The 25023-nt window shown below is 41.8% G+C and overlaps 4 protein-coding genes across 6 annotated transcripts; 2 read left to right on the top strand and 2 right to left on the bottom strand.

The window, feature by feature from the left end:
* The first annotated feature begins 110 nt into the window (after positions 1-110).
* On the top strand, positions 111-829 carry LOC133849041 (INO80 complex subunit C). Its single transcript, XM_062284866.1, has 2 exons — positions 111-355; positions 437-829. Exons 1-2 carry the CDS (start codon positions 208-210, stop codon positions 634-636), a joined length of 348 nt encoding a protein of 115 aa, XP_062140850.1. The 5' UTR covers positions 111-207; the 3' UTR covers positions 637-829.
* A 297-nt stretch (positions 830-1126) lies between these two features.
* LOC133849040 (kelch domain-containing protein 3) lies at positions 1127-3814 on the bottom strand. The gene is made up of 2 exons (XM_062284865.1): positions 3543-3814; positions 1127-2954 (listed from the first exon to the last, which is right to left on the bottom strand). Exon 2 carries the CDS (start codon positions 2928-2930, stop codon positions 1689-1691), a length of 1242 nt encoding a protein of 413 aa, XP_062140849.1. The 5' UTR covers positions 2931-2954; positions 3543-3814; the 3' UTR covers positions 1127-1688.
* A 461-nt stretch (positions 3815-4275) lies between these two features.
* Positions 4276-9810, bottom strand: LOC133849038 (protein flightless-1). 2 transcript variants are annotated; one of them, XR_009895322.1, is made up of 5 exons: positions 9597-9810; positions 6006-9193; positions 5455-5605; positions 4787-5379; positions 4276-4735 (listed from the first exon to the last, which is right to left on the bottom strand). XR_009895322.1 is itself a non-coding variant. In XM_062284862.1 (4 exons), exons 1-4 carry the CDS (start codon positions 9648-9650, stop codon positions 4969-4971), a joined length of 3804 nt encoding a protein of 1267 aa, XP_062140846.1. In that variant the 5' UTR covers positions 9651-9810; the 3' UTR covers positions 4276-4968. The 2 variants fall into 2 exon arrangements, 1 of the variants encoding a protein (XP_062140846.1); XM_062284862.1 differs by having other exon boundaries at positions 4276-5379.
* Positions 9811-10853: 1043 nt separating this feature from the next.
* Positions 10854-20450, top strand: LOC133849036 (protein tweety). 2 transcript variants are annotated; one of them, XM_062284860.1, is made up of 8 exons: positions 10854-11271; positions 13188-13616; positions 15584-16069; positions 16157-16920; positions 17091-17260; positions 18458-18469; positions 18542-19553; positions 19626-20450. In XM_062284860.1, exons 2-8 carry the CDS (start codon positions 13479-13481, stop codon positions 20041-20043), a joined length of 3000 nt encoding a protein of 999 aa, XP_062140844.1. In that variant the 5' UTR covers positions 10854-11271; positions 13188-13478; the 3' UTR covers positions 20044-20450. The 2 variants fall into 2 exon arrangements, with proteins under 2 accessions (XP_062140844.1, XP_062140845.1); XM_062284861.1 differs by lacking the exon at positions 18458-18469.
* Positions 20451-25023: the final 4573 nt, after the last annotated feature.

Here is a 25023-nt window from a genome sequence, read left to right as displayed (position 1 = left end):
AACTGACTCATTCTACTTTGCGAACTGAACAACACTATAAACAGTCTTCTTGGCTATCGATAAGACATGCGTGAGTCGCGCGCACATTCCAATCGTTGCAACGATAACTAAATACCGATAAACAAAAAACAGCTGTCAGTTGAGCACACAACATTTGTTTACCTTTGTGGTTTTGCTTAAAATAAAATAGAGAACAAAACAATAACAATGACAGAGGCAACAACAAGCAGCAGTGCTAAAGTGAAACGCACGTTTAAGCAAACATTTGCGTTTCCCAAGAACTGTGTATATCGGCCGCTACGTCAAATTCAAAACATGGAGCGCAATCAAAAGCTGCCCCCGGAACAGCCAACATGTAAATGTTAATTAATTAAAAACCAGACAAGGCGGCTATTCAAGGTCATATTAATTTACACTTCACTTCACACACACACAGACTTTACATTGAATGCGCCGCCCTCGCTGAGACCGGCCAAGAAATACTCGGATATTAGCGGCCTCCCAGCGCCTTATGTTGATCCGCACTCGAAGCTGCGCTATGCGAACGCCGAGGAATACGCTTCTATGCAGCATATGCCCTCGGACATCATTAACGGTTATTTGACGGTGCGCGGTTACACGAGTGCTGTGGGCTAAAACTTCAGCTGCAGTGTTGTCAAACTTCAATTAAATGCAGATTTTTTGCTGATCAAATTGCAACTGAAATTGGCAGCCAATGGGAAATGAAATCGTATATATAACATATGTATTTAAATATAAATCGATTTAATTAGGTAATAAGTACAAATTACAAAATGTATTGCATGAACTAATTAAAGCATGTGCTGCATTTATAATTAAATAAATTATGTATTTTTTGATGTGGAAAACTGTCAAGTATTTTACAGCTTTACAAATAATTAAATCATATGACTCATTTGTAATTCGATTGGCGACTGCTTTAATTATATTTATGGAGTCAATGTACAAAAAACTTATCGAATTGTGCTAAAAGCCAATTGACTTTGAGAGCACTTGCGAATAGCTCAATTATGGTGAATTTTTTGTTGCATTTCAACAATTTAATTGAAGCCAATTATTTATGTATGTAGCTACATAGCATTAAGAGCAGTAGTAGTCAATATTAATTTTGTATACGAGTTTTCTTTTCGTTTTTTATTTAAGATATATTCAATTATAGATACATATATATTTATATAAACACTTTACAAACTAGAGCTAATTATGTGTGTGTATGTGTGTGTGTGTAGCGAGTTTCTGAAACTGCACATTTGTTAATTACTGGGGCATTATCCTCGTTGGTAGTCGCTGTGCGTATGTGTGTGTGTGTGTATTGAGTGTTTGTGGTGTCTTTATTTTCGAGCACTTTGTGGAAGAGATCGGCTGCAATTTGCTCTCTGTCTCTCTCTCTCTCATTCTGTTTGTTTCTCTTTCGTCTAAACTGGACTAGTGCGATCCGCAGGCATTTTGTCTAGAAGCGATTATGTGGGTGTGATATATTGATTGATGATGGTGCTTGAGTCAACATTGTACTGCTTCTCCTACGCTTTTCCCCTCTTCTGCTCCACTTCATTCTCATCCACTTAGACAGTAGTAACAACGTTTGAACAATAATAGTAATGATGACAATGACGATGGAGATGATGATGACGATGATGCTGCTGCTGTCGATGCTTGTTGATTGATTGCTAGCCAGCCTGATTGATGGGACGCGTAATACTGTTCGGCTGCGTCAGCATATTGAGGTCGGCACGAAAGCTGCGCGGCAATCCCGATATATCCAGCTGGTACTTCAGCACCACCATTGTGGCGAGTGTCTTCAGCGTTGGCTCAAAGTCCAGCACATGCAGATCACTGTAGTCAATCAACGGCGTTGCCGATGCCGCCGCTGTTGCAGGTGCCGCACCAGCTGCTCCCTCCCCAGCTGCCGCTGCCGCTGGCGTTCCATCGATGCCACGCGTTGATGCCGTTTGTGTGCTTGCTGAACTGCAACGCGGACTCGTGCCGCCAAAGAGAAACATTCGTGTGCCCATGACGATGGCGCATTGACGACGACGCGCCGTCGGCGCCTGGCCATTGGCACGCACCAGATTCCACAGTTTCGAGCACGGATCAAACGTGTACAGATCATTGAAGTGCTGATCCAATAGACCATTATAGCCGCCAAACACAAAGATCAGTTTGTTGTGCACAAACATGCTGTGACTCCGTCGGCCCACCGGCACTTTGCCCGCCGTAAATGGTCGCAACCAGACCTTGGTCTTCATGTCCAGATAGACAATCTCATGGCAGTAGGTCTCCTCCTGACTATGGTACGGGCTATGCTTATCGCCACGCCCGCCAAAGATGTACATGCGCTCCTCCTCGTATGCGACAGCGGCATGAAAGTCGCGATATGTCGGTGGGACACCAAATGTCTGGACATAACGCCATTCCATTGTCTCGAGATTTAGGGCATGCACATCGCTGCTGAATTCATTGATCTCATCGACGAATCCACCAAAGATATACATGCATTCACCAATCACACAGGCGGAATGTCCATCGCGAGCACCGGGCAAACAACCACTGACCGCTGGACGTGTCCAACGCGCTGTCTTCGGATCGAAACAGTATAGCACATTGCACAGATTCTCATCGTTGCGTCCGCCCCAAATGTAGATGCGTTCCTTGTATGCCACGACAGTGTGACCATAGCGTTGAAATGGCACCAAAGGATATTTCAGGGGATCACCATTGGCGTCGCATTGCTGGGGCACGAGTGTCCAGCGCATGGAATGCACATTGAGTACATGAACATCGATAGGTTCGTTGAAGCGATAATCATCGCCGGTGCAATAGCCGCCAAAGCTATAAATGAAATCCCCTACACCGACAGCAGCATGATTGACGCGCTGTGGACCGCCATCCAGATGCACTGTCCACAGCATTGTTACCTTTCCACTTCCGCCTTGCTGTACAGAGAAAAAGAGAGAGGGAGATAGAAAGAAAACAACAGTTGAAAACAACTTTTCACTTTTTTGCACGCAACAACAAACAACTGATTATCGATATCGTGTTTGCATTGATTGCCAATGTGCAATTATCGCTTTGTATTGCGATTAACAATGTGACCAAATGTCCTTGATTATATTATGCTGCTGCTGCATCAGCAAGTTTTTCTTTGCACACAAACACTCACGCATATGCTTCTTTTTGTTACATACATATGTACATGAATACACAGATGGCAATTAAAATGCGAGTTCTTTTGCGTTTGTTTACATTTCGCCGTTGACCAAACAGCTGATTTTTGTGAATTATGCAAATGAAAATGCTTGGCAATTGGAAATTACTTTTCATTAAATCCCATAATGTTTCACTTTTCTTCCTATACTTTTTGTCCTTGCCATTTTCTGATTGACTTTTGGGTAAGGGGAAGCAGCATATTGTGAATCGTATGATTCCACCAAACTCTAATAGGTGTCACTGTGTGTGTATGTATATATTTACTATCTGGTTAGGGGGCCTTGGGTTTTGCCCACTTATGTATTTACACTTACCTCACACGACGACGACGACGACTATTGCACGGTCCCAGCGCCGCCTGTCAACTGTTTTTTTTTTTATGTTTGCGTTTGCTTAGCCACACACTAACTAAACTAAGTAAAATGGATGGCTGTCTGGTTGGTAAGGCAATTGTGTGTTATTCCAACACAACGGTTATTTAGTCACTTTGCGCGTGCTGAGCTGTTGTTGTGTGCTGTGCGCAATGCCTTTTATTTATTGTATCTGTTTTTACTGTTTTTGTGCACACACCAAGCTAGTGCTGGCATGATATCGATAAGATTGTCGTTAACCCAAAATATCGATACGTTAATATTGCGTCAATCGCTGTTTGGGTAGTGATGAATTAGTGGGACGACTTCATATATTTGAACGAATGATTACTTCACTCCTTCCTGTTTATTACAGAGATGTAGCAAACAACGTTTTTTGCCAGCTTTTGGATAACCCTTAAAAACAGCACTAATATCGATATTATCGTTTTTTAGAGTGGATATCGATGTAATGTCAACTGCTACAGCAAGCACAGTACAGAGTGACCATAAGATCAATTTTCAAATATACTGCAAACACTTTTCACTTTTTCACAAACATTTTGGCACATCGATACATTTTATGCAATATACAATTGGCTAATTGATCGACCTCCCTCACTTCAAATGAAGTACAATTATCGAAACACTTTTTGGCGCCCTCAATTCGACAATTGGAATTTGAAACACATATGAATATTTTTTTGAATTGGCATTTTTTATTAATTTTTCATTTTTGTATAATTGGTTAATTGCAATAAATATGATTTTTTTGTACAATTAGTTGGCGAATTTTTGCAAGCAGCAAGATATTGTGCAATTAGCAATTGTTTGGATTTTTGTTTTGTTTTTGTTTCATCGTTAACGTTTTGATATCTGAGGATAAAACATCATCAGGACTAGCACAAAAAGTTCGCCGGCTCAGCATATAAATAGAGTTATATGTAAGATATACATAATAGATAAGTAGTACATACAGTAGTATACATATATATATATATATATACATATATGTAGATAAAAGAGAATACTTTGCGTAGACAGGGGCGAGTTCTTGTTGTTTTGTTTTTTTTGCATTTTTGTTCTCGATAAGTTCATTAATTGGGCGGCGAAATAGTATATATAAAAAAAATTATATAAAAAAAAAAACAACGGATCTAAAAATAAAAAAATTAAAAAACAATTAAATACATTATAAAAGTACAAACATTTTTGCTGGCGATTTTCTTGTCGTTTGTTGTATGTGTGTGTGTGTGTGTGTGTGTGTTGGGTGTGTGTGAATTAAGTGTATATGTGTATATTGCAGTCATCGTATAGAATTGTCGTGTCCCCGGCGGTTGCACTGTCACGGCATTAGATTCCGCCCGGAATTCTGTTTCATATTTCGTATTTAAATGTACACCTTAAACGCACTCCAGCCATGGAAGCACTTGGAGAAACGTCTCGACTCCTTGTTCTTCATGGTCAAAAAGAGTTTACGCGGCCTCTCCGGCTGCTTAATCCGCATATGCTGTATATAAACCTGAGCCGATTTGTACGCTAACTTCACCTCAACTTCGCTGCAACGTGGCCCCATCCAAAGGAAGACATGTTCCCCATTATCGAGTATCATGATATCATCATCGGCCAAATCATCCTGACAGAAATCGGCACACTTCTCCGCCACCGTATAATAGCCACGCTCGTTGGAGCAGCGAAACAGTCGCGTATAATTCATATAATCAGCATCCGTATCATAGGTTTTGCGACCTCCCAGCGCCACCCAAAAGAAATTCTCCGGTTCGTCGCCCTCGTTGAGTATCTGCAAAGTGAGCGCAGTTTCAATATTGTTAAACTGCATTTGCCAAGTACAAGTATAGAAAATCGAGTTACTCACCTGCAGGCTCACCCAGGGACTGTTGAACATCTGCTCGGCAATCTCCTGAACCAGTTTGGCCTCCTCGTTGCATGACTTGCTGCCCAGCCAGACGTACACAATGCCCGACTGTGACTCGTCCTCCGTTTCGAATGGCACATGAAGTATATAGCTAAAGAAGCAGACAAATAGTAAGGTTGAATATGCATTACGTGTTTCGTTCTATGTCTGACGCCCTTCTCAGCGATTCTCAAATGTGGGTTACCCTTTTTTTAACTGGTTTAAAATAGATGATTGCTCATTTCTTAGGTCGGCAGCAATCAACTATTTACTTGCAGGCATGTGATTAATAAACAAATCAATAATTGATTAATAATCAATTTAAGCGGCGCAGTGTGTGGCTTGGTCAATAATAATAGCATGCGTAGGCTCCGTCGGCACTACAGGAATATTGTTAGCAAATTTGATAAAGCTAGCTCTTTTAATCGCCAAGATAAAGCATTTAGTGCGAGCGGACGGACAGACAGACGGATAAAAAAAACTAAATGTGGCAACAATGTTGATTGACTCACCAGAATGCCGAGTTGAGGTGCACTGCATCCGGCTGGATTTGTATGAGACGCGTGGTCAATGCACCGCCATTGGAACGCAAATGGAAGAACTCCACCGCCGGCTTGCCATCCGGCGTCAATGACTTATCCTTGCGCTTGCCCGTATGTATGATGAACTTGCGCTTAAAGTGCGACATGAATTTAAGGTTCTCCTGCTGCTGAAAGATGCGCATCACCTCCAGCTCCTCACCGAACATGGCCTTGAATTTCTTTTGCAGCGTAAACGTAAACGTCAGCCAACCCATATTGCCGGCATTGCGTCCCTGCCAGAAGTAAACCACACACTCGATCTCATCCTCTGGCGGCGCCGCTGACGCCGATAACGATGACGTTGACAGTTTGCTATCATCGCCGGCATCGCCGGCAGTTGCATCAGCACCGTTCTCGCCCGAGCCATCGATGACATCATCCACTGGTATGCAATAGCGACAGAGAAACACATAACATTCGCCGGTATAAAAGTGTCCCAGCTCCTCCTCGGGCAGCCGCACAAACTTCTTGTTCTCGAGCACAAATGCCTCCATCATCTCGAGATCATAGTTCCACTCCTCCTCCAGCTGTTCCGCCTCCGACAGCGGCATCGCACTCTGTCGCGGCATAAAGAGCGCCGCCAGATCGGTGCGCGTCTCCTGTTGGCGCGCCCATTGCGTTAGATTCGCGCCCGTTTTGGCCACCGATTTGGCGGTACGTGTGAAATCAACGGCCATCACTTCGTCCCAGCCGGGGAATTTGGTGCGGAAGATTTGCATCTCATTGCCCTCGGGCACACGCATCACGAGCGCACAATCCGGCCGCTCCAGCATATTGAAGAGCTCCCGGCTCAGCTTGACGGCGGCGGCGCGCACCAAACGCGTCGACTTCTTGCCGAACCACACAAACAGATCCGTATAGCAGTCGAGTATGTAGACATGCTTGCTATTCAGCAGTGTGTGGCTCAGCTTCTGCTCCGGCAACTCCACCTGGGGCAACTCCAGATAGCCCATGCCCAGCTGCACCTGATACAGACGCGGCTGCACCGGCTCAAAGTCATCGGGGACATGCTCCTGCGGCGCCGGCAACTGGGCGACCTCCTCGGGCAGCACATCGAAGGCATCCCAAAACTCGACGCTCTCCTCGCCCTGCAAATCCACATGAATATCGCACTTATTCTTGCGCTCCGTCTTGTTGATCTTCTCGGCCATCAAGCGCGCCTTCGAGTTGAGCGTATTCTTCGACCGTTTGCCCAGCCAAATGTGTATGCGTGTGCCCAGGTCGAGGACGAAGGCATGGCGCGGATCCAGCGATTGCAGTGTCACAGCCACCGGTTCCAGATGGATGCTGGCACCGTACGCGTGCACCAGATACAGCCGTGTGATGTGGATCATCTCCTCGATCGTATAGAAACCGGTGGCAGTGCGGCCGCCTTCGATGTAGATCACTTCCGTTTCGAAGAGCGCGAGAAACTCATCGGATTCGTCGCCCTGCTCCTCGCGTATGGTGCGACACCGTGCGCCCAAATAGTTGCGCAAATTGACGGCATGAATGGCAGCGCAGGCGCGCTTATCCAGCGTCGCCTCGTTGCCAATCCAGAAGAAGATCTCCCAGCTGAGCGTGTGCAGCTCATCGAATTTCGTTTTCAGCACAATGTAGCAATCGCCCTCGTAGAATTTGCCATGCACCACTTCGTCGATTTTGTTGGGCAAAAAGTTCTCAATCTCCCAGATGGTCAGACCCGGCTGTTGGCCGTCCTCCTTCTCAAAGAACTTGGAGTAATCCAGCTGTGGCTTCTCCAGCGATTCATCCCAACGTTTCGGTTTCAGCGATTCCGCTTGCGTGGCATCCAGATCATCCTTTTGCTTGTCCTTGGCCACATCCTTCATGCCCTTGAGCACCTTGGCCGCATCCTGACCGCCATCGCCATCGGCACGCGGTCCGCCGCGTCGCAAACGTATCTTGCGCGCCGTCGCATCCTTGGGCGTGGCAGTGGCGGGCATTGAGGGCGGCACAGCGGCGCCGGCAAGACGCAATTGCGTTTGCAGCGAGAAATCAATGTTGTAGAACTCGAGGCTTGTCGCTTTGCTCGCTTCACTGGGCTTCGGTGGCATCACCAGCTCTGGATTCTCCCGCAAATCCAACTGATCCAGACCCTCCAACAAATGTATGGCATCCGGCAGCGTGATCAAGCGATTACAACTCAAATTCAGCTGTTTCAATGCACCACAACGACACAGACCCTCGGGCACCATTTCGAGCAGATTGTTCGCGGCCGAAAAGCACTCCAAGGCGCCCAGTTTGCCAATGCCCGATGGTATGCCCTCAAAGTTGAGCTTATTATCGTTGACAAACAGGCGACGCAGTCGCGACAATTTGCACAACGATGCGGGAAGCAGCGTCAATTGATTGCGCGACAAATTCAACGATTCCAGACGCTGCCAGTGCTCCAAACTAGAGCTAAGCTCAGTGATCTCATTGTCCGAGAGATTTAAGCGCACCAGCGTGCTCACATTGTACACACAATCGGGTAGCTTGGGCAGCGCATTGTGCGACAAATCCAATTCGCAGAGGTTCGCCAAACTATCGATGCTCGTGGGAAAATTGAGGAGTGTGCGTTGTGTGCAGCTCATGTTGAGCACCTCGAGACTCTGCAGCGATGGCAGCTGACGCAGCTGGAACAATTCCAACGGATTGTTTGACAAATCCAATGTCTTTAGATTGATCAAGCGACGTGTTTGCGGCGGCAATGTTTCCAGACGATTGTGCGACAAATCCAGAAACAGCAAATCCGTCAGGTGTATGAAAAGGGCAGTTGGTATGCTTTCGATTTGATTATAGCTCAAATTGAGCACTATCAAATTCTTGGCACGCTCCAAGCCCTCGGGCACCTCCTTCAGGCGATTGTGCGATAAATCCAACGTTGTCAACTCCTCCAGATGGAAGAGCTCGGGCGGTATGCCGCTGTTCTTCAGCTGATTGTGACGCAGATCCAAGGAACGCAGGCAGGTGAGTTCAGTGAGTTCGCCAAAGAGCTTCTCCAGCTGATTGTGATTGAGCGATAAATGCTCGAGCTTTTGCAGCTGGCCCAGCTCCTCGGGTATTTCATGGAGTTGTGTGTGGTCCAATGTTAGCCATTGGACACGCGACATTTGCCGCATTGAGCTGGGGAATGTTTTCTGCCAAAAAAAAAAAAAAAACAAACACATTGATTAATCAAAGGTGAATGTAAACAAAACGCAGTCACCGTCGCAGTTGAAGTTGCAGTCGGCGTCGACGTCGACGTCAGCAGCGACTGCGCTAGTGACAGCAGCTGTGCGCTGATGATGACAAATTCGATTCGCCGTGAATGGTTATAAATTTCATTTTTCCTTTTTTATCATTTTTTTATGCGGTCGCATGAGTCGCTGTCGTCGGACGCTGTTGACCTGTTTTATGCAGGCGCTGGTGCAGCCAGGCCAACACTTAATTTAGCATTTTCATTTACTACATTCCGCATTTAGCCACACAACAACAACAACAACGGAGACGGCAACAACAACAACAACAACTGGTGCAACACACACTCGATGAAATACTTACGCTAAAGTCATTTTTTGTAAAGTCAACGCCGCGTACAAACGGTAGAACACTCATCCTGGATATGCTACGCACTCGGCTACAACTACTGCTTGCGTGGGTGGAGCGGGGAGTAGCATAAAAGTAATAATTTTGCGTCACGGACACGGGAGACGGACGGCGAAAAACGGCTGCGAGGCCCCTGTTTGTTCTTGTTATTGCTATTTCAATAGTGGTGGAGATACATCGTACATGGTGGCACTATCGATGTATCGATGTTTCAGACACACATCGATGTTTCTAGTTTGCAGCCAGTTATTATAATTTGAATATATGAAAAATATTTTTGATTGCATCAATTTTTATATTAAACAAGCAATCAGTAATTTAGTGTAATTCCGAGCTATATTTTTTTCGGTATTTATATACTGCTACATGGGAGTAATGGTCACACTGCCTGCTGCATGCCACACACTATGAGGCAAGGTACACAATTTTGATTTCGCTTACTTATCGATAACACGAACATCTTCAATATATGTTTTCTTTATGTGCGTTGATCAATGTTATTTCGATACATTTTTGAGTTCATTACATTATACGTGTATTATTTTCATTCGCATCCTTTAGTAATCTAATATTGAAAGTATTATAAAACTGTAAAGCAATTGCAATAATATTAAAAATTAGAAAATAAAAAGCTTCAGAAGCAAAAACTGACCTATCCTCCACATATAAATATGTGTTAATTGCAAAATTGCTGCTATCAGCCATTGTTATTTATAGATTTTGTCAAATTGAACTCTATCGCAACAGAATCGCTATGTCAACAGGTCAAACACACAATCTCGTCTTATGCTAATCTAATACGCAGCATGTTTATGTTACTGACATTGAAATCAAATAGACGAGGTTGATTGAAGCAGTTAGTCCAGTTCGGCGGACTAACTAGACTAGAGTAAGTCGTTCGATCGGTAGTCCGGTTAATCGATAAGCGTAACACTTCCGAATCTCTGCTGAATAACGAAGAAGTGAGTTCAATATACAAATCAAACCAAAATAATAAGTGAGTTTTTGATATACGGATTTGTGTGTATCAATCAAGTTATAAAATCCAATAAGATCGTTGAACAGTGTATACCTATTTTCTGATTATTGTCGATAAATTTGTGAATGCGTATGTAAACACTGGACGCGTGTATGTTTACTGAGGGGGTGGGAAAATTGCGCATGAAGCGCAGCAAAGAGCGCTCAAAGGCAGGCAGGCAGCAGAAGCAGGACTTCAGTCTCCTGTTATCCTGTAACTGCTAAACGTGCCCCTCGATATGCCATATCAACATCGTATGCATAATCTAGAGGGTGTGACCAAGTTGAACGACAAACAATTTTCATACTTTGCTCAGTCTTCGGAATGTGAAGTTCCTGCAGGACATTTATGTCGACACCGTTATTGCATTCAGCAATAAAAAAGCACAAACTCATCAAAAAGAAAAGAAACAACAAATCTATAAAACTGAACACAAAGAAAATCACGCATACGCCAAAAATGCAAAAGGACTTTTGTTAATTGAACATAGCAGTGCTTCAACAACAACAAATAACGTCGGCGTTTTTGCATTTTTTTTTACGTTTACGTTTTTTCCCGTTGGCTGCTGCGCCGCCTTCTGGCAAACAAAAAAACACAATTCGTTTTTCAAAAGTAAGAAAGGATTTGTGCGGCGAAACGCTTTTGTTTGTTGTGAAAAATTGTGTGTACCCATTTTGCAAAATACGCAAAAAAGGGAGTGTTTGTTGTCTTCAAAAAAAAAAAAAAAGTGGAAAATGCAAAATATGCAAACTATGCAAACTACATACATACAATACATACACATGTTTAAAGACTTGTGTATATGCATACTCTTTCTATATGTATGAGTGTGCTTGCTTCTATTTGTGTGTGTGTGTGTTGAAAAAGTGTTGTTATTATTAAAAGCTTGAGTTTAAGTAGCGCCCTGGGATGCGTGGGCGTGTATGTGTGTGCTTGATGGTGTTCGTGTTTCGCGTTCGTGTCCTAAAAAAACTAGCAATATAATATACATATGCATACACACACATACATATACATACGTATGCACACTTATGCATGCTATGTACGCATACTCCGCACACTCCTATGCGTAGTGGGCGTGAATGTGTGTGTGTTTGTGTGCGGTCGTATTTTCAATTGGAAACTGTCAAATGTCTGTGCAATTGTCCAATTGGATAAAAGCTCTCAAAAGCCGCAACTACAACTTTAACTTAAGCCCAAGATGCTGCGCTGCATTTCATTTGTGTGTGTGCGTGTGCGTGTGATTGAATTGTTTTCGGGACGGGGGGGTGGGGCAATTACGAGTGCGTGACACGAGCAAAACGCGAAACTCCCGAGGAGCGAGCATAAGGAATAAGGAAACAGCGAACTTTTAATCAATAGATATACAAACACACACGTACACACTCACACAGACGTCGACCAGGACAAAAGCAACAATAATGGGAGCAGTAACAACAACAATGAAAAGTATAACAGCGTGAGAGCGCGCGCAAGCTATTGAGAGAGCAGCGCGAGAGGGAGACAAAGACGGACAGCCTGATGGCAGGGCAATGCAAATGAGAGCGAGTGAGAGAGAGCGTATGATTGTGAGAGCAAGCGCCATGCCAATAAGAGAGTGAGAGAATGAGTGTGAAGTTTCAATGAGGAACGCGCGCCTGTTTTACCGTTACACTCGCGTACAATCGCTGCGTTGTGTTCTTGTTATTTTTGTGTGTTGGCTGGCTGGCTTGCTGCTTGGCAAGAGCAAAAACTGAGGAAGAGGAAGAGACAAGTGAACAAAATTGCTATTGCGCTGGGCAGCCGCAGCCGCAGCAGCAGCAACGACAGCAGCATCAATAACATCAGAGTGTGTGTGTGTGTGTGTGTGTGCGGGCGGTCGACGTAGCTGAGATTTAAGGGTGTTTGTGTGTGTGTGAGTGTGTAAGTGGAAGAAGCGTTGGGTAAAAAAAAATGGGAGCAAGAACGCGTTGCACAGACAATTTTTAATTAAAGTGCAGAAACATGGCAGGCAGGAACTCAATCTGGGTTGTGAGCGTACGCCCACATGATGCTTATTAAATAATAAAGACCATGCATATATCACACACACGCACACCCATGTATTTCAACCGGACATTTCATGTGCTAAGTTTAAAGAGTGAAGAAAATGTGTACAAGATCTTTTTTGTTGCAGTTGTGCATAAAAGTAAAGAGTAAATTGTAAAGCTTAAAGCTGCTGTTCTTTGGCAGTGTTGAGGAACCAATTGAATTGTTGTGTTAATTATTATTGCAACGCTTGGTTTATATATATTTTTTTTTGCAAGTGTTTGTTAACAACTTATGTTATCGTCGACTGCATCTAAAAGTGCGTTCCACATATTTCACAAATGTACATCCGTAGTGTAGAACGTGCCAAAGCCACGCCTACATTTTGCCCCACACACACACACAGAGACACACAAACTCACACATCCTTGAGTACATTGTGAACTAATTGTATTTTCTTGTCCGCTCCACCTCCGCCTCTCCCCTCTCCTGTGCTGTGCTGTCCAACAACAAACACACAGTGTGCGACAATTTGATGTCAAGAGTTTAGAACTCTGCCCCGAGAGCACGACGCGACGCGACGCACGACGACGACGCCGACGTCGACGTTGTTGACGAGGCAACCGCAACGCACTCCATTCCATCACCGTCACCCGCCGTCATCACCAACGCCAAAGCCAAAGCCATCGCCATCGCCATCATTCATCCAGCTGCTGCAATCTGCATCTCTTCAATTTGCTTAAGGAGCAGAAAGTGAATCAAGCCAATTTACTAAACTATTAATCGTCGACTTCCAAAGTCCCGTGTCCAGGATGGGCGACTATCATGAGTTTACGGATCAGTACAAGGTGCCGGTGATCGCCAAGTTGCTGCACGCTTTGCCACACTACAACATCACGTTCCACAAGATCAACAGCACGTTTCGGCCCAACGATGAGATTTATCTGGAGGTATGTGCAGCCTTTCCATACATAATACTATTATATACTATATGTATTATGTTTAATGCCTTGATTTTTCGTAATAATTAAGATATTGTAGATTTTTACTTTGCTGGGACAATCGTTAATTATTGAGGCCAGAATAATATCAAAGAAATTTAGCTCCATAAATTTAATTATAAATAAGTAAATATTATTTAAACTTAATCTTTAATGACTCTTAAATATTCTATATATATATACATAGTATTCTTTTAAATCCCATTTAAATGATTTAGTTATATGTAAAGTATTCATTCCTCTCAGCAATTAACCTTTACGGATTTTAAACTCTTTAATATTAGTTATAACATATAAGTATTAATTTCGAATAAATAATAATAAGATTTATTAACTTATTTATTTATTTAAAAAGATTAGATATTATTAAAATTAACACTAACACTATGTATTTCTAAAGTAATGAATTATTTGCACATTTTGTTAAGATTGAATTTTATCACATCATTTTGTAATTAACATTTCTACGAAAGTATCATAAAAATAATATATCTAATTCAAATTAAGACCTTAAACAAAAGTTTTTATATTGAAATAATTGCTTTTTTTGGCTTATTTCGGCTCATAGCTATACAGTCCAAAGTCTTTTAGATTATTTTCATAAATTAAGTTATTATAAGAACAATTTATTATTGCAAGATTTGTTAAGGACAACAATGGTATTAATAATGGAATTTTGGTCTGAGATAGCTTTATTATGAATATTAAATTATTACAGAATCTTTAAAAGAGAGTTATAGGAGAGCAGTTGTTAAATGTCTGGTTTTAAATAATAAAGTAGCCCTTAACATTCCTAAGTGAATAGCTCTAATTGACTTGAAAATTCCTCCATAACCTTTTTACTTCAATACCATATATATAATATAGTATAGTATATTTAATATGTATATGGGACCTTATAACAAGATAATTATCTTGCTCCATACATATTGTACGGTATAATTAATTCTAAGCTACAATTCATAATAAATAAATAATTTATGAAATATACTATATAGTTATGATATACCAAAATACCAAATATATATATATATACTATACTAATCTCTATATTTTGATAACAAATTTCGAATAATACGATTACTATTGGCAATAGAAGATTATATATTTAATATTACCATATACATACATAACATTAATATGTACATACAGTAGAATCCGGTTATAACGACTCCGCTTATAGTGTCCCACTGGTTATTACGACGAAAACTCGATGGCTTGGTTGGTCACCATACAAACTTATATGAAAGGGCTTCCGCTTAGAACGTCTCCGCTTTTAGCGACCAACCACTTATACCGACGAAATTTTTCAGAATTCAACCGGATATTGCGACGAAAAAAAAAAAAAACCAGCCAAAAAATTTAAGCATTAAACGACGCTGTTAGAAATGTATGTATTTAACAGTGATCGGCACTCTTGCTTGTGTTCGTAGGAGCGACAGGAAGGTTCTTATATTCTCACTATTCTCTGTTAGTTTTAGCTGACGCCTTAGCTTATGCTAAGGATCATGCAGGTATACGATTTATTATGGAAAAACGATGATATTAAATGAAACTTATACATTTTTTTTGTTTTGTTTAAAAATTAATTTGTTTTATCTTTAAACCCTATTACGAACATGGCAACCATAAAAAAAAACAAAACAAAAATTTGTTTTGCTCCTTTCGGTTAGTGCGTCTTCCGGGTATAACGACGTAAAATCGTCGGTCCCTTGAAAGTCGCTATAACCGGAATCTACTGTATATGGTAATATTAAGTATACTCTTCTATATACATATATCATACCAATATATTTATAAAATATACTTTATGGCTTTATACCACATGTATATTAAATATAGTATATTGTATATATACTGCATATTTAGATACAAATTTCGAATAATACGATTAATTGCTTCTTCTCCCGCTGCAGAGTCTTGGCATCCTGGGATCGGTGCCGGCAGCGTTGCTGATCGTCTCGCTGCTGGGACTGCTCTTCTACTTGATGACACGCTGCTGCGATCGGAAGCCACGACCGGCGCACTCGATCACTAGCTTGAAGGTGGCGCTGTCCATTGTGACGGTGATGTGCTGTGCGGCAATTGGTCTGGGACTCTATGGCAACGATGATCTGCACAATGGACTGCTCGAGGTGCTGACTGCCGGGCGGAAAGTGGACACGATGGTCACAACTATACGCAATCAGACGCTGATACTGGAGAATACGCTAACGAATCGCATCCGGCCGCAATTGGTCGAGTTGGCGGACATCTTTGATCAGCCGGTATCGAATCAGACGGCGCTCTCCAAGCTCTTTGTCTCGCTCAACATTGTCCAAGGGAATGTGACGCTGGCCACCAATGCGGCCAACGATATACGACGACCCTTGAGCGGCATCTCCATGACGCACTTTCTCACTGTGAGTATCTGTGATTTGTCCCCAAGATAATGTCTCCAAATACCATTATATACATATGTATATTCGTTTTGATAATGCTACTTTCAGCGTGGCGATCAATGGGAACTCATACGCTGGCCGGGCACGGTGGCGACGTTGGCGTTGCTGCTCGTCCTGTGCGCCGTGCTGCTGGTGGGCGTGGCACGGCATTCCCGATGCGCCCTCATATTGTTTAGCGTTTGCGGTCTGCTCGCTGTCACCGGCTCCTGGCTGATGTCCGGCCTGTATCTCTCGTCGTCGGTGGCTGTCGGTGATTTGTGCATTAGTCCCGCTGATTTTCTCGTCTCGACCGCACCCCGTGATCTGCCCACCAATGTGCTGTTGCACTACACCCAATGCGAGCCCGGACACACGAATCCGTTCACCCAGCGGCTGCGTGAATCGCAGAATTCGCTGAACAACGCACGCAGCGCCATGGCCACCGTGATGAAGATCTCGCTGGTGCTCTTCAAGAGCTCCGGCCTGCAACCGAAGTTGGGGGCCGTCAATGCGGATTTGAATAGCAGCGAACGCTTGCTCACACAGCTGACGGCGCTCGTCGACTGCAAGGCGGTGCATCAGAACTTTTTGGCCGCCGCACGCGGACTCTGCGAGGGCGGTCTGCTGGGTCTGGTGTTGATGCTGATAGCCAGCTTCATAGCGGCCATATTGCTGACGATAATGGTGTGGGTCGATTCGCATACCTGGATCTATATACGCAAACGCAATGACTATGCGCAGGTGGATGAGCCATCGTATATATCGCATCCGGCGCCACAGAATCATCAGCAGATGATGAATGCGGCACGCACATTGCCGCGCAATCATAACGGGTAGGTGTTGTCTGTTCCCCTAGAGCATTGTTTCCCATTGCAGCGTTTCTTTCTGTTTTTCTGTGTTCTTTCTTGTTCTGTTTCTCCGTCTCCGACTCCGTCTTCGTTTCCGTTTCCGTTTTGGCAAATCCCCCCCCGAATCCGACAACCGTTGCGAACTCTCATTGCAGGCACTTCAGTCCGCCGGTGATCAGTGGCTCCCACACGCTGCAGCATCCGAATAAGCGACAGCAGCACGAGATGATGGCCCACGCTCACATCCAGCAGAATATGCGGGCAATGGGCACCCACACATTGGGTCGACTGCCTTCGCATAATCACAGCCCCACCCACATGACTGGTAAGTGTTGTGCTCAACCTTTGCTCGCTCCAGTCAAGAGAACAAACTCCAAGCCACTTAAATACACACACACACTCCATACACTTAGCACACAAGCACTCACATCACATCACATCAGCACCGTTAGCTTCATTCCCAGAACATCATTTCCGCATCCTCTATACAGACACTACACAGCATTTCCCCTTCCTTTGCCTCCCTTCGCTGTCTTCATGGTGATCCATTTGAACATTTCTTCCTTCTAACTTTCTCTTCAGATTAACATTATTTCTGTTAACATTAGAGCTCTGTTAACTTACATAGCGAATAACGAATAACGAATATATACACAACATTCAAACAGCATTAACAGCGCTGTTAAGTAACTAACAACTCGTTCCTTTACATCAGAGCTCGGTTCATGTATACAACAAGTAAATACATACTAATTATTCAAATAATGTCGCGTAATCTATATTAATCTATAAATTACCACTGATATCCCTGCAACAGAGCTCTATTAAATTACATTACGCGTAAATAACATATATATAACATTCAAAGAGTTCTTACAGTGCTGTAAAATTAAATTGACTAATGATGTTTGCCTTTCAAATATTCTGGAGAAATTAAAAATTGCTTCTGTTTACTTACTTACATACATAACAAATAAATAACATACGCAACAATGTTAACTCTACATTTACAGTGCTGTTAAATCAGTTAATGTAATATTCAATTATTAAAAAGCTACTACTTCATTACTAAGTTGTACTCGAAGGATTTTCAAATCTAGTTAAATTGTCTAACGATGTTTGCCTTAAAAATGTTCTCAAGTTTAACTACGATAAACAAAGCTTCACTCTTAACATGCTTCGCTACATCAGCGCTCTGTTTACTTAAGAAATAAATAACATGCGCAACAATGTTAACTTAACATTTACAGTGCTGTTAAATCAGTTATTGTACCAATCAAATGTTAAAAAGCTAAGGATTTTCAAATATCCGCTAGTTCTCAAATCAAATGAGCAGAAACCTTCGTTTATTGTCCATCCATAGTGTCGCCCCATTAATATCCATGTAATTTAGAACGCCTAAAGAATATAGATTTCGAAATGTACATATATAATATTTGTGTATCGTATTGCATCTTCCACATCCGTTTCCGCATCCGCATCCGTATCCTCATCCGCCTTGCTAATTGTGTGTACATTTTAGGTCCCAATAACGGTAAATATGCAACCCTAAGCAAACAATGCAAAACTTTGGAAGCCAATGACTTTTACTGAAAATCGTCGCCAGCCGCCGCCGTCGCCGCCGCCGCAGCCGCTTCATCCTCCGCACCGCCGACGACACAGGCCCAGGTGGCCCAGGCCCATGCTCACGCCCAGCAGCAGCAGCAGCAGCAGGCACAACAACAGCAACAACTGGGACCGCAGCCCATCTACTGCCATCATCCGCATCAGCATCCACACGCCCATCCCCATGCCCATCCCCATTCGCATTCGGCCGCCGTTGCCGCCGCAACGCTGCAGCATCAGCACGCCATCTACCATCAGCAGCAGGCGCAAGCTCAGGCCCAGGCGCAGGCGCAGGCCCAACAATATGGCACATATACGACGGCAGCGGCGGCACATCATGCCCAGCAGCATCATTTGCCGCCGCCGGGTCAAAGCCAAATCTATCAGCAGATACCGGCGCATCTTGCCGGCCAGCTGGCGCCCAATGGCAATCCGCATTCGATTTATCAGCCGCTTGTGGCGGTTAGCCAGGGTTCCATTTACGTTTCAAACTTGGCGACAATGCGACGCCAGAATAGCCAGGGCGGACCACAAATACCTGCACACCATCATCCGGGTGCGTTGCAAACGCAACCGCCACCCAATCCTCACCAGCAGCAGCAGCCAAATCCTCATTCCCACCAGCAGCAGCAGCAGCAACAACAACAGCAGCAACCGCCGCCGCCATCGCAGCAACAACAGCATCCACATGCGCATCAGCTAAAGTCGCCCCAACAGCAACAACAGCAGCAGCAGCAGCATCAACAGCAGCTGCCGCCGGAAACGGAAGTGGTGCCCATTAGCACAGCCATGGACACGGCCATCTATGATCGCGACAAGCAGATCTACAAGTGCTCGACTCTGAGGCAGGGCGGTAAATTTGATCCGAAGTATAAGCCATCGATATTGAATTGCCCGCTGCCCGAAATACCCAAGGATGCGGAGCAACCGAAGGTCGAATCCATCTATCAGCAGCAGCAGCAACATCATCATCATCAACAGCAGCAGCAGCAACAGGGCCAGAACTACTCCAAGTAAGTGATGCCAGTTGCGAATACACCAACACTCATCACTCTCTCGCTTTCTGTCTCTCTCTCGTTTTGCAGAACCTTGCAACGGCCACCGATGAAGTTGCCACCACAAATGAAGGCGATTCCACCGCCACGCATTGGCACACCCACCTCACCCCCGCCGCCCGCAGCGGCACAGCAGCCCCAACACGCAACGCAGACGCTGTCCGGCGATGCTGGACAGCAGAATGGTGGCAACGAGGACACATCACTGCCGCCGCCACCGCTGGAGGTGCAACAAACGCATCAGGCTGTCGATGCCGCCAAGGCACGCTCACAACAGCCAGCCAATGGCAAGCCTGGCAATGGCCTGGCGCTGCACAATGGTGGCGCAGCGAATGCAGCGGCCGTTGGAGGCCCAAATAGCGCTGGGGTCATGGATGATGATGATGATCTGCCGCCGCCGCCGCCAGCGATAACCGATGAGAGCAACTATGCGGTCACTGAGCTGTAAGCACAAAGATAGAGACAGCGAGAGAGCGATAGAGAGAGAACCATTTACCTTATACTATATGTGGGAGGAGTGTGTGTTCCTTGGTTCTTCAATTGCATCCTAAAATCATCCCTTCCTCACCCCTTACCCGATCTCCCATACGATTAGGTCTAGCCAAAGCAAACATACTCGACTTGCGACTTTTGTATATAAACACACCAATACTTGCATAACTATTGTCCACACATGCACACACACACACACACACACACACAGCCAGAGACAGATGGGTGCGGTTGCCACAATTTGTAAATGTACCAAAACTAGTTAACTTCGTTATTAGAATTACTGTTAACGCTTTCCTCACTTCCACCAGACTGTATCAATTGGAGAGATTGCATTTTGAACTTTACACTTTTGCGAAAATGGTACATGGTACATTTATGTAAATTGATACATTTGTGAAAATAGTACATTTATGTCAAATGGTACATTAGTGTAAAATGGTACATTAGTGTAAAATGGTACATTAGTGTAAACGATACATTTGTGTAAAATGGTACATTTATGAAAAAGTACTTTTTTGTAAACGATACATTTGTGTAAAATGCATTTTTATTAGAAGGCACACTTTTACGACAAATGGTACATTTATACAAAATGGTACATTTGTGTAAAATGGTACATTAGTGTAACCGATACATTTGTGTAAAATGGTACATTTATGAAAAAGTACTTTTTTTATAAACGATACATTTGTGTAAAATGCATTTTTATTAGAAGGCACACTTTTATGACAAATGGTACATTTAAAATGGTACAAATGTACATTTATGAAAAAGTACTTTTTTGTAAAATGCATTTTTATTAGAAGGCACACTTTTACGACAAATGGTACATTTATACAAAATGGTACATTTATACAAAATGGTACATTTTTACGACAAATGGTACATTTTTACGACAAATGGTACATTTATACAAAATGGTACATTTATACAAAATGGTACATTTATACAAAATGGTACATTTATACAAAATGGTACATTTTTACGATAAATGTAAATATGTTTAAAATGGTATAATTTTTACGAAAATTACGTATTCGGTAGACATTTACAATAATGGGACATTTGCTCAGAATGGTACATTTATACAAAATGTAACTCTTTTTAACATGATAATGCATTTTATTATAATTGCATTCATTCATTTCCCTGTTCGGAACAAAGTACATGTTTCAGAAACATTGTACCAACTAATTTTAGTACTTTGCTAAGTTATACATTTTTTATGTGAAATAACAAAGCTACTTTAGCCAGTAATTTGATAGAAGTTTCTTATATGTACATATATAGAATGTATAAGGCAGCTGAGAGTTGGCACACAATTTTAACGATACTGTAATTGTTTTGAATATAGTACAAACTGTTTGTCCCCACTTGCTACATTTGCAACGAAACGTGTACAATTATTTTGATACGATAAATAAGTTTGCTAGGCTTTTATTCGAAATTAATCATTTCTTTTTACACAACAATTGTACAAAACTGTTTTGCATGTTTGGTACATTTGTACATAACCTGAAAGCAGCTCTCTTCAGAGTGTTAAATATACATATAGTATATGTATGTTACATGTTTTTTTACGCAAGTTTTTTATACCAAGTATTTGCCCACCATTATACGAAAGCATTTGTAAAGAAACTGAAATTCCTTTTCCATTAATTGTGTCCTTTTTCAAGTTTCAAGTAAAGTGGCAACCCTACACACACACACACAGACACTAACATTGATATACGGCATATACAGAATGAAACAAATATTTACATAGTATGAAAACGCTCTTTTTGATAATAGCCATTTTTTATGATCGCAAAATTTGATGGTAATACTTTTTAGCTGACCGAACGAAGAACAAGTAACAAAATAATAATAATAATGATAATGATAATTAACGGACAACATATTTGTATTATATAGCGTTATATAGATATATACAATACATACATAGTACATATACATATGCATATGCATACAAACATAGATATACATATATTATCGGGAGTGTGTAGAAAGAGCAAGCAGCATATACATACATATATACGTTATATATCGTATTAACCCAAGACTTTAAACCGCGCCCCCCCCTGGCCCACCATCCGCTCAACAGCAAGCGCGTTATACACTTACACATACACACACACACACATTCGAACATACATATATATATATACAAATATATAGATAAGCTAACGGAGGAAGGGGCAACGAGGGTAGTATGAGCACTTTTTTGGGCACTTGTCGATTGTCAATTTTTTTTCTGAATAAAAAGAAAATATATCTACAACAAAAAATTAAAAAGCAAGCACGGCAATTGAGCGAGAGAAAGAGAGAGAGAGAGGGTCGGAGACAGAGAGTGTGTAGGACGCAAGTGTGCACCCAAGATAGAGCGAGATAGAGTAGAAAGGGTGTAGGACTTGTCGGTATTTTGGGTTGTGCGCCAGGTGAGATCAATGCATGCCAAGCACACATACATCTCAACTGTATGTATGTATGTATGTCTGTATGTGTGTGCTTGTGTGTGTGTGAGAGTGGGAGTGGTAGAATGCATGTGTGTGTGTGTGCGTGTGTGTGTGTTTGCTCGCCTGGCACCGTCAGCGGTTAGAGTTCAGTTCTGACCTTGCGATTTTATTGTACTTAACCGTAAACATAAGCTTAACAAGAAATGCATTTATTACGAATTAAATTAAATTACAAACAAAACAAAGCAAAAACCTAAAAAAAATACTTAGCACCATCGAGAGTGCAGGCATATATATACAAGACATATACAACATACATATACACACACACATATACATATATGTATATATACTAACTATATAGAGTATATATGTTTGTAGCTATACAACTAACTGTATATTTAATAGCAGTAGCTAAACCAAAACTCAAGCGTAGCATAAAACAACAACACTCCCCAAAAACTTCCCATACTCCCCTCCCACCCCCCAGGACTTTTCTCTCTCTTCTCCACCCCAAGTTGTGGAGAGGAGAGAGAGAGTGAGATGAGATGAGAGCGTGTGTGTGTAAACAGAATAGCAATATTAAGGAAATAAAAGTACTGCCCCCGCAATCGGCTGAGCCGAAGCGAGCCCCCGAATGAAACCAAAGCGAGACAGCAAATTGACAAACTACAAAGTTATAGTATACAAAAAAAAACAAAACAAAACAAAAACAAGTATAAACAATATACATAAATATATATACATGTACTGCATATATACTGAATACATATATATATATATAAATATAAATATATATAAATATAAATGGCCTGCAGATAAACGGATAACTAGAGCGAAATGGTCGACAATGCAGAACTTTAAGACAATTAACGATTTAACAATTATTTAGTTAGTTAGCGGAGTTGTTAGTGGAATTTTAAAAGACCAGTGTGACCAGAGGCCAATCAACTAAAACAGTCGCTCGCAACACTGCCCCAAAACAAAAACACAAATAGACAAAAAAGTTAGGCAGTCGTTATAGACAGAAAAAAAAGCTAACGATTCAATAGTAGACCTACTACGTGTACACTACTATATAAGGCACATCGGAATGATCAATTGTATATGTATTTATATATATATATACAAACATAATAATTATATACATAAATTGATAACGAAAGCGAAACCGAATCGAAACAATTTCGAAATAATTTATTCGAATCAAAAAAAAAAAAAAGGAGAAGAAATATAAGAAAAAACGTACATTTTTAAGTCATTAAAAAATATATGTATAGAATCTGTAAAGTAACTTCAATGGAAAACGACCTAATCAAGTTTTTTTATTCGCTTATATACAATTCAAAGAAAAAACAAAACAAAAAGAAAAAATCTAACAAAATACATAATGTTATAAATTATTGATAGATAAGTGAGAAGTGAAAGAAGAGGGCAAGCATCGAGCATCAATTTCCCCCTTTTTTTAAAAAAGAAACATAAATGAAAATCGAACACTAGCAAATAGCCACAGAGATTCTATGTAATCTACCCCGACTAGGCCTTAAGAGCGTACGAGTTGAACTACTTACAGCATTTTGAGGTTAGGTACGGCATGGAATGGAACACGGAACATGGCGCAGCATGCAATGGAATGGAATCACAGCAGTCACGAAGGAACGAAGCTAGTATATATATATACATAAATACATACATATACATATACTATAACACATTAGCTCGTAAATATATTTCTGTGTTAAATGTTGTCATCGTACGCGTTGTAGTTATTAAAGGGAAACCAAAAAACCACATGCAAACCACAAAAGAAACCATAAAACATAATTCGAAAGAAACTTTTAGGAGCTGAGTAAAGTCCCCGTTGGGGGGCGTGGCAAGATCAAGTTGTACAACATATACATACTACTTACTCATAGTGTATATGGCATAATTACTTAGTTAAAGACAATGTAAAGAAAGCATCAACCGAGCAAGAAACTTAGACAAAAACTAAATCCAAACAAAAAACAAAACCCTAAAAATCCCTTAAAAATTAAACAAACAAAAAAAAACACACAAAACCAAAAGTTCGAAATTCTTGTAAGAAAAACAAAAAGTAAGAAAAAAAAGAAAAGGTATTTAAGTATTCGGTTATTCGCTTTGCCAAGTTGCGTATTGTAAAGATCGGTGGGAATGCAAATAGATGAGTTCAGATCGGGAACTCATACGTAAATATGTATTGGTCTGGATAATGATGGTATTTTACGCGCAACAAAGTAGGAACTACAACAAGCAAAACAAAAACATAAAGTCATTTAAAAAACAAAAAAACAAAAACAAAATGAAAGGAAACCTAAAACGGCACAAATCCCGACAAATTTCATTCAAACAAAAAGCGGCAAACGTAAAGCGCTCAAAAAAAAAACGACAAATATTAATAAAAATAAAATAAAATTCAATTATATTGAAGTGTATTTTAATTCGATGTGGGAAAATTA

Source organism: Drosophila sulfurigaster, chromosome X, assembly GCF_023558435.1.
Source record: "Drosophila sulfurigaster albostrigata strain 15112-1811.04 chromosome X, ASM2355843v2, whole genome shotgun sequence".
NCBI classification, from domain to species: domain Eukaryota; kingdom Metazoa; phylum Arthropoda; class Insecta; order Diptera; family Drosophilidae; genus Drosophila; species Drosophila sulfurigaster.
Note: the sequence above shows the minus strand (reverse complement) of the source record. Positions and strands in the feature narration are given on the sequence as shown.

What these genes read in the sequence shown, in the direction of transcription:
- LOC133849041 (XM_062284866.1), top strand. Translation starts at nt 208, where the DNA reads ATGACAGAGGCAACAACAAGCAGCAGTGCTAAAGTGAAACGCACGTTT. An exon ending in GCCCCCGGAACAGCCAACAT is followed by an intron (nt 356 to 436) that starts GTAAATGTTAAT and finishes ACACACACACAG; the next exon opens with ACTTTACATTGAATGCGCCG.
- LOC133849040 (XM_062284865.1), bottom strand. Translation starts at nt 2,930, where the DNA reads ATGCTGTGGACAGTGCATCTGGATGGCGGTCCACAGCGCGTCAATCAT.
- LOC133849038 (XM_062284862.1), bottom strand. Translation starts at nt 9,650, where the DNA reads ATGAGTGTTCTACCGTTTGTACGCGGCGTTGACTTTACAAAAAATGAC. An exon ending in TTACAAAAAATGACTTTAGC is followed by an intron (nt 9,194 to 9,596) that starts GTAAGTATTTCA and finishes TTTTTTTGGCAG; the next exon opens with AAAACATTCCCCAGCTCAAT. An exon ending in GTCCCTGGGTGAGCCTGCAG is followed by an intron (nt 5,380 to 5,454) that starts GTGAGTAACTCG and finishes CTCACTTTGCAG; the next exon opens with ATACTCAACGAGGGCGACGA.
- LOC133849036 (XM_062284860.1), top strand. Translation starts at nt 13,479, where the DNA reads ATGGGCGACTATCATGAGTTTACGGATCAGTACAAGGTGCCGGTGATC. An exon ending in ACGATGAGATTTATCTGGAG is followed by an intron (nt 13,617 to 15,583) that starts GTATGTGCAGCC and finishes CTCCCGCTGCAG; the next exon opens with AGTCTTGGCATCCTGGGATC. An exon ending in CAGGGCCAGAACTACTCCAA is followed by an intron (nt 19,554 to 19,625) that starts GTAAGTGATGCC and finishes CTCGTTTTGCAG; the next exon opens with AACCTTGCAACGGCCACCGA.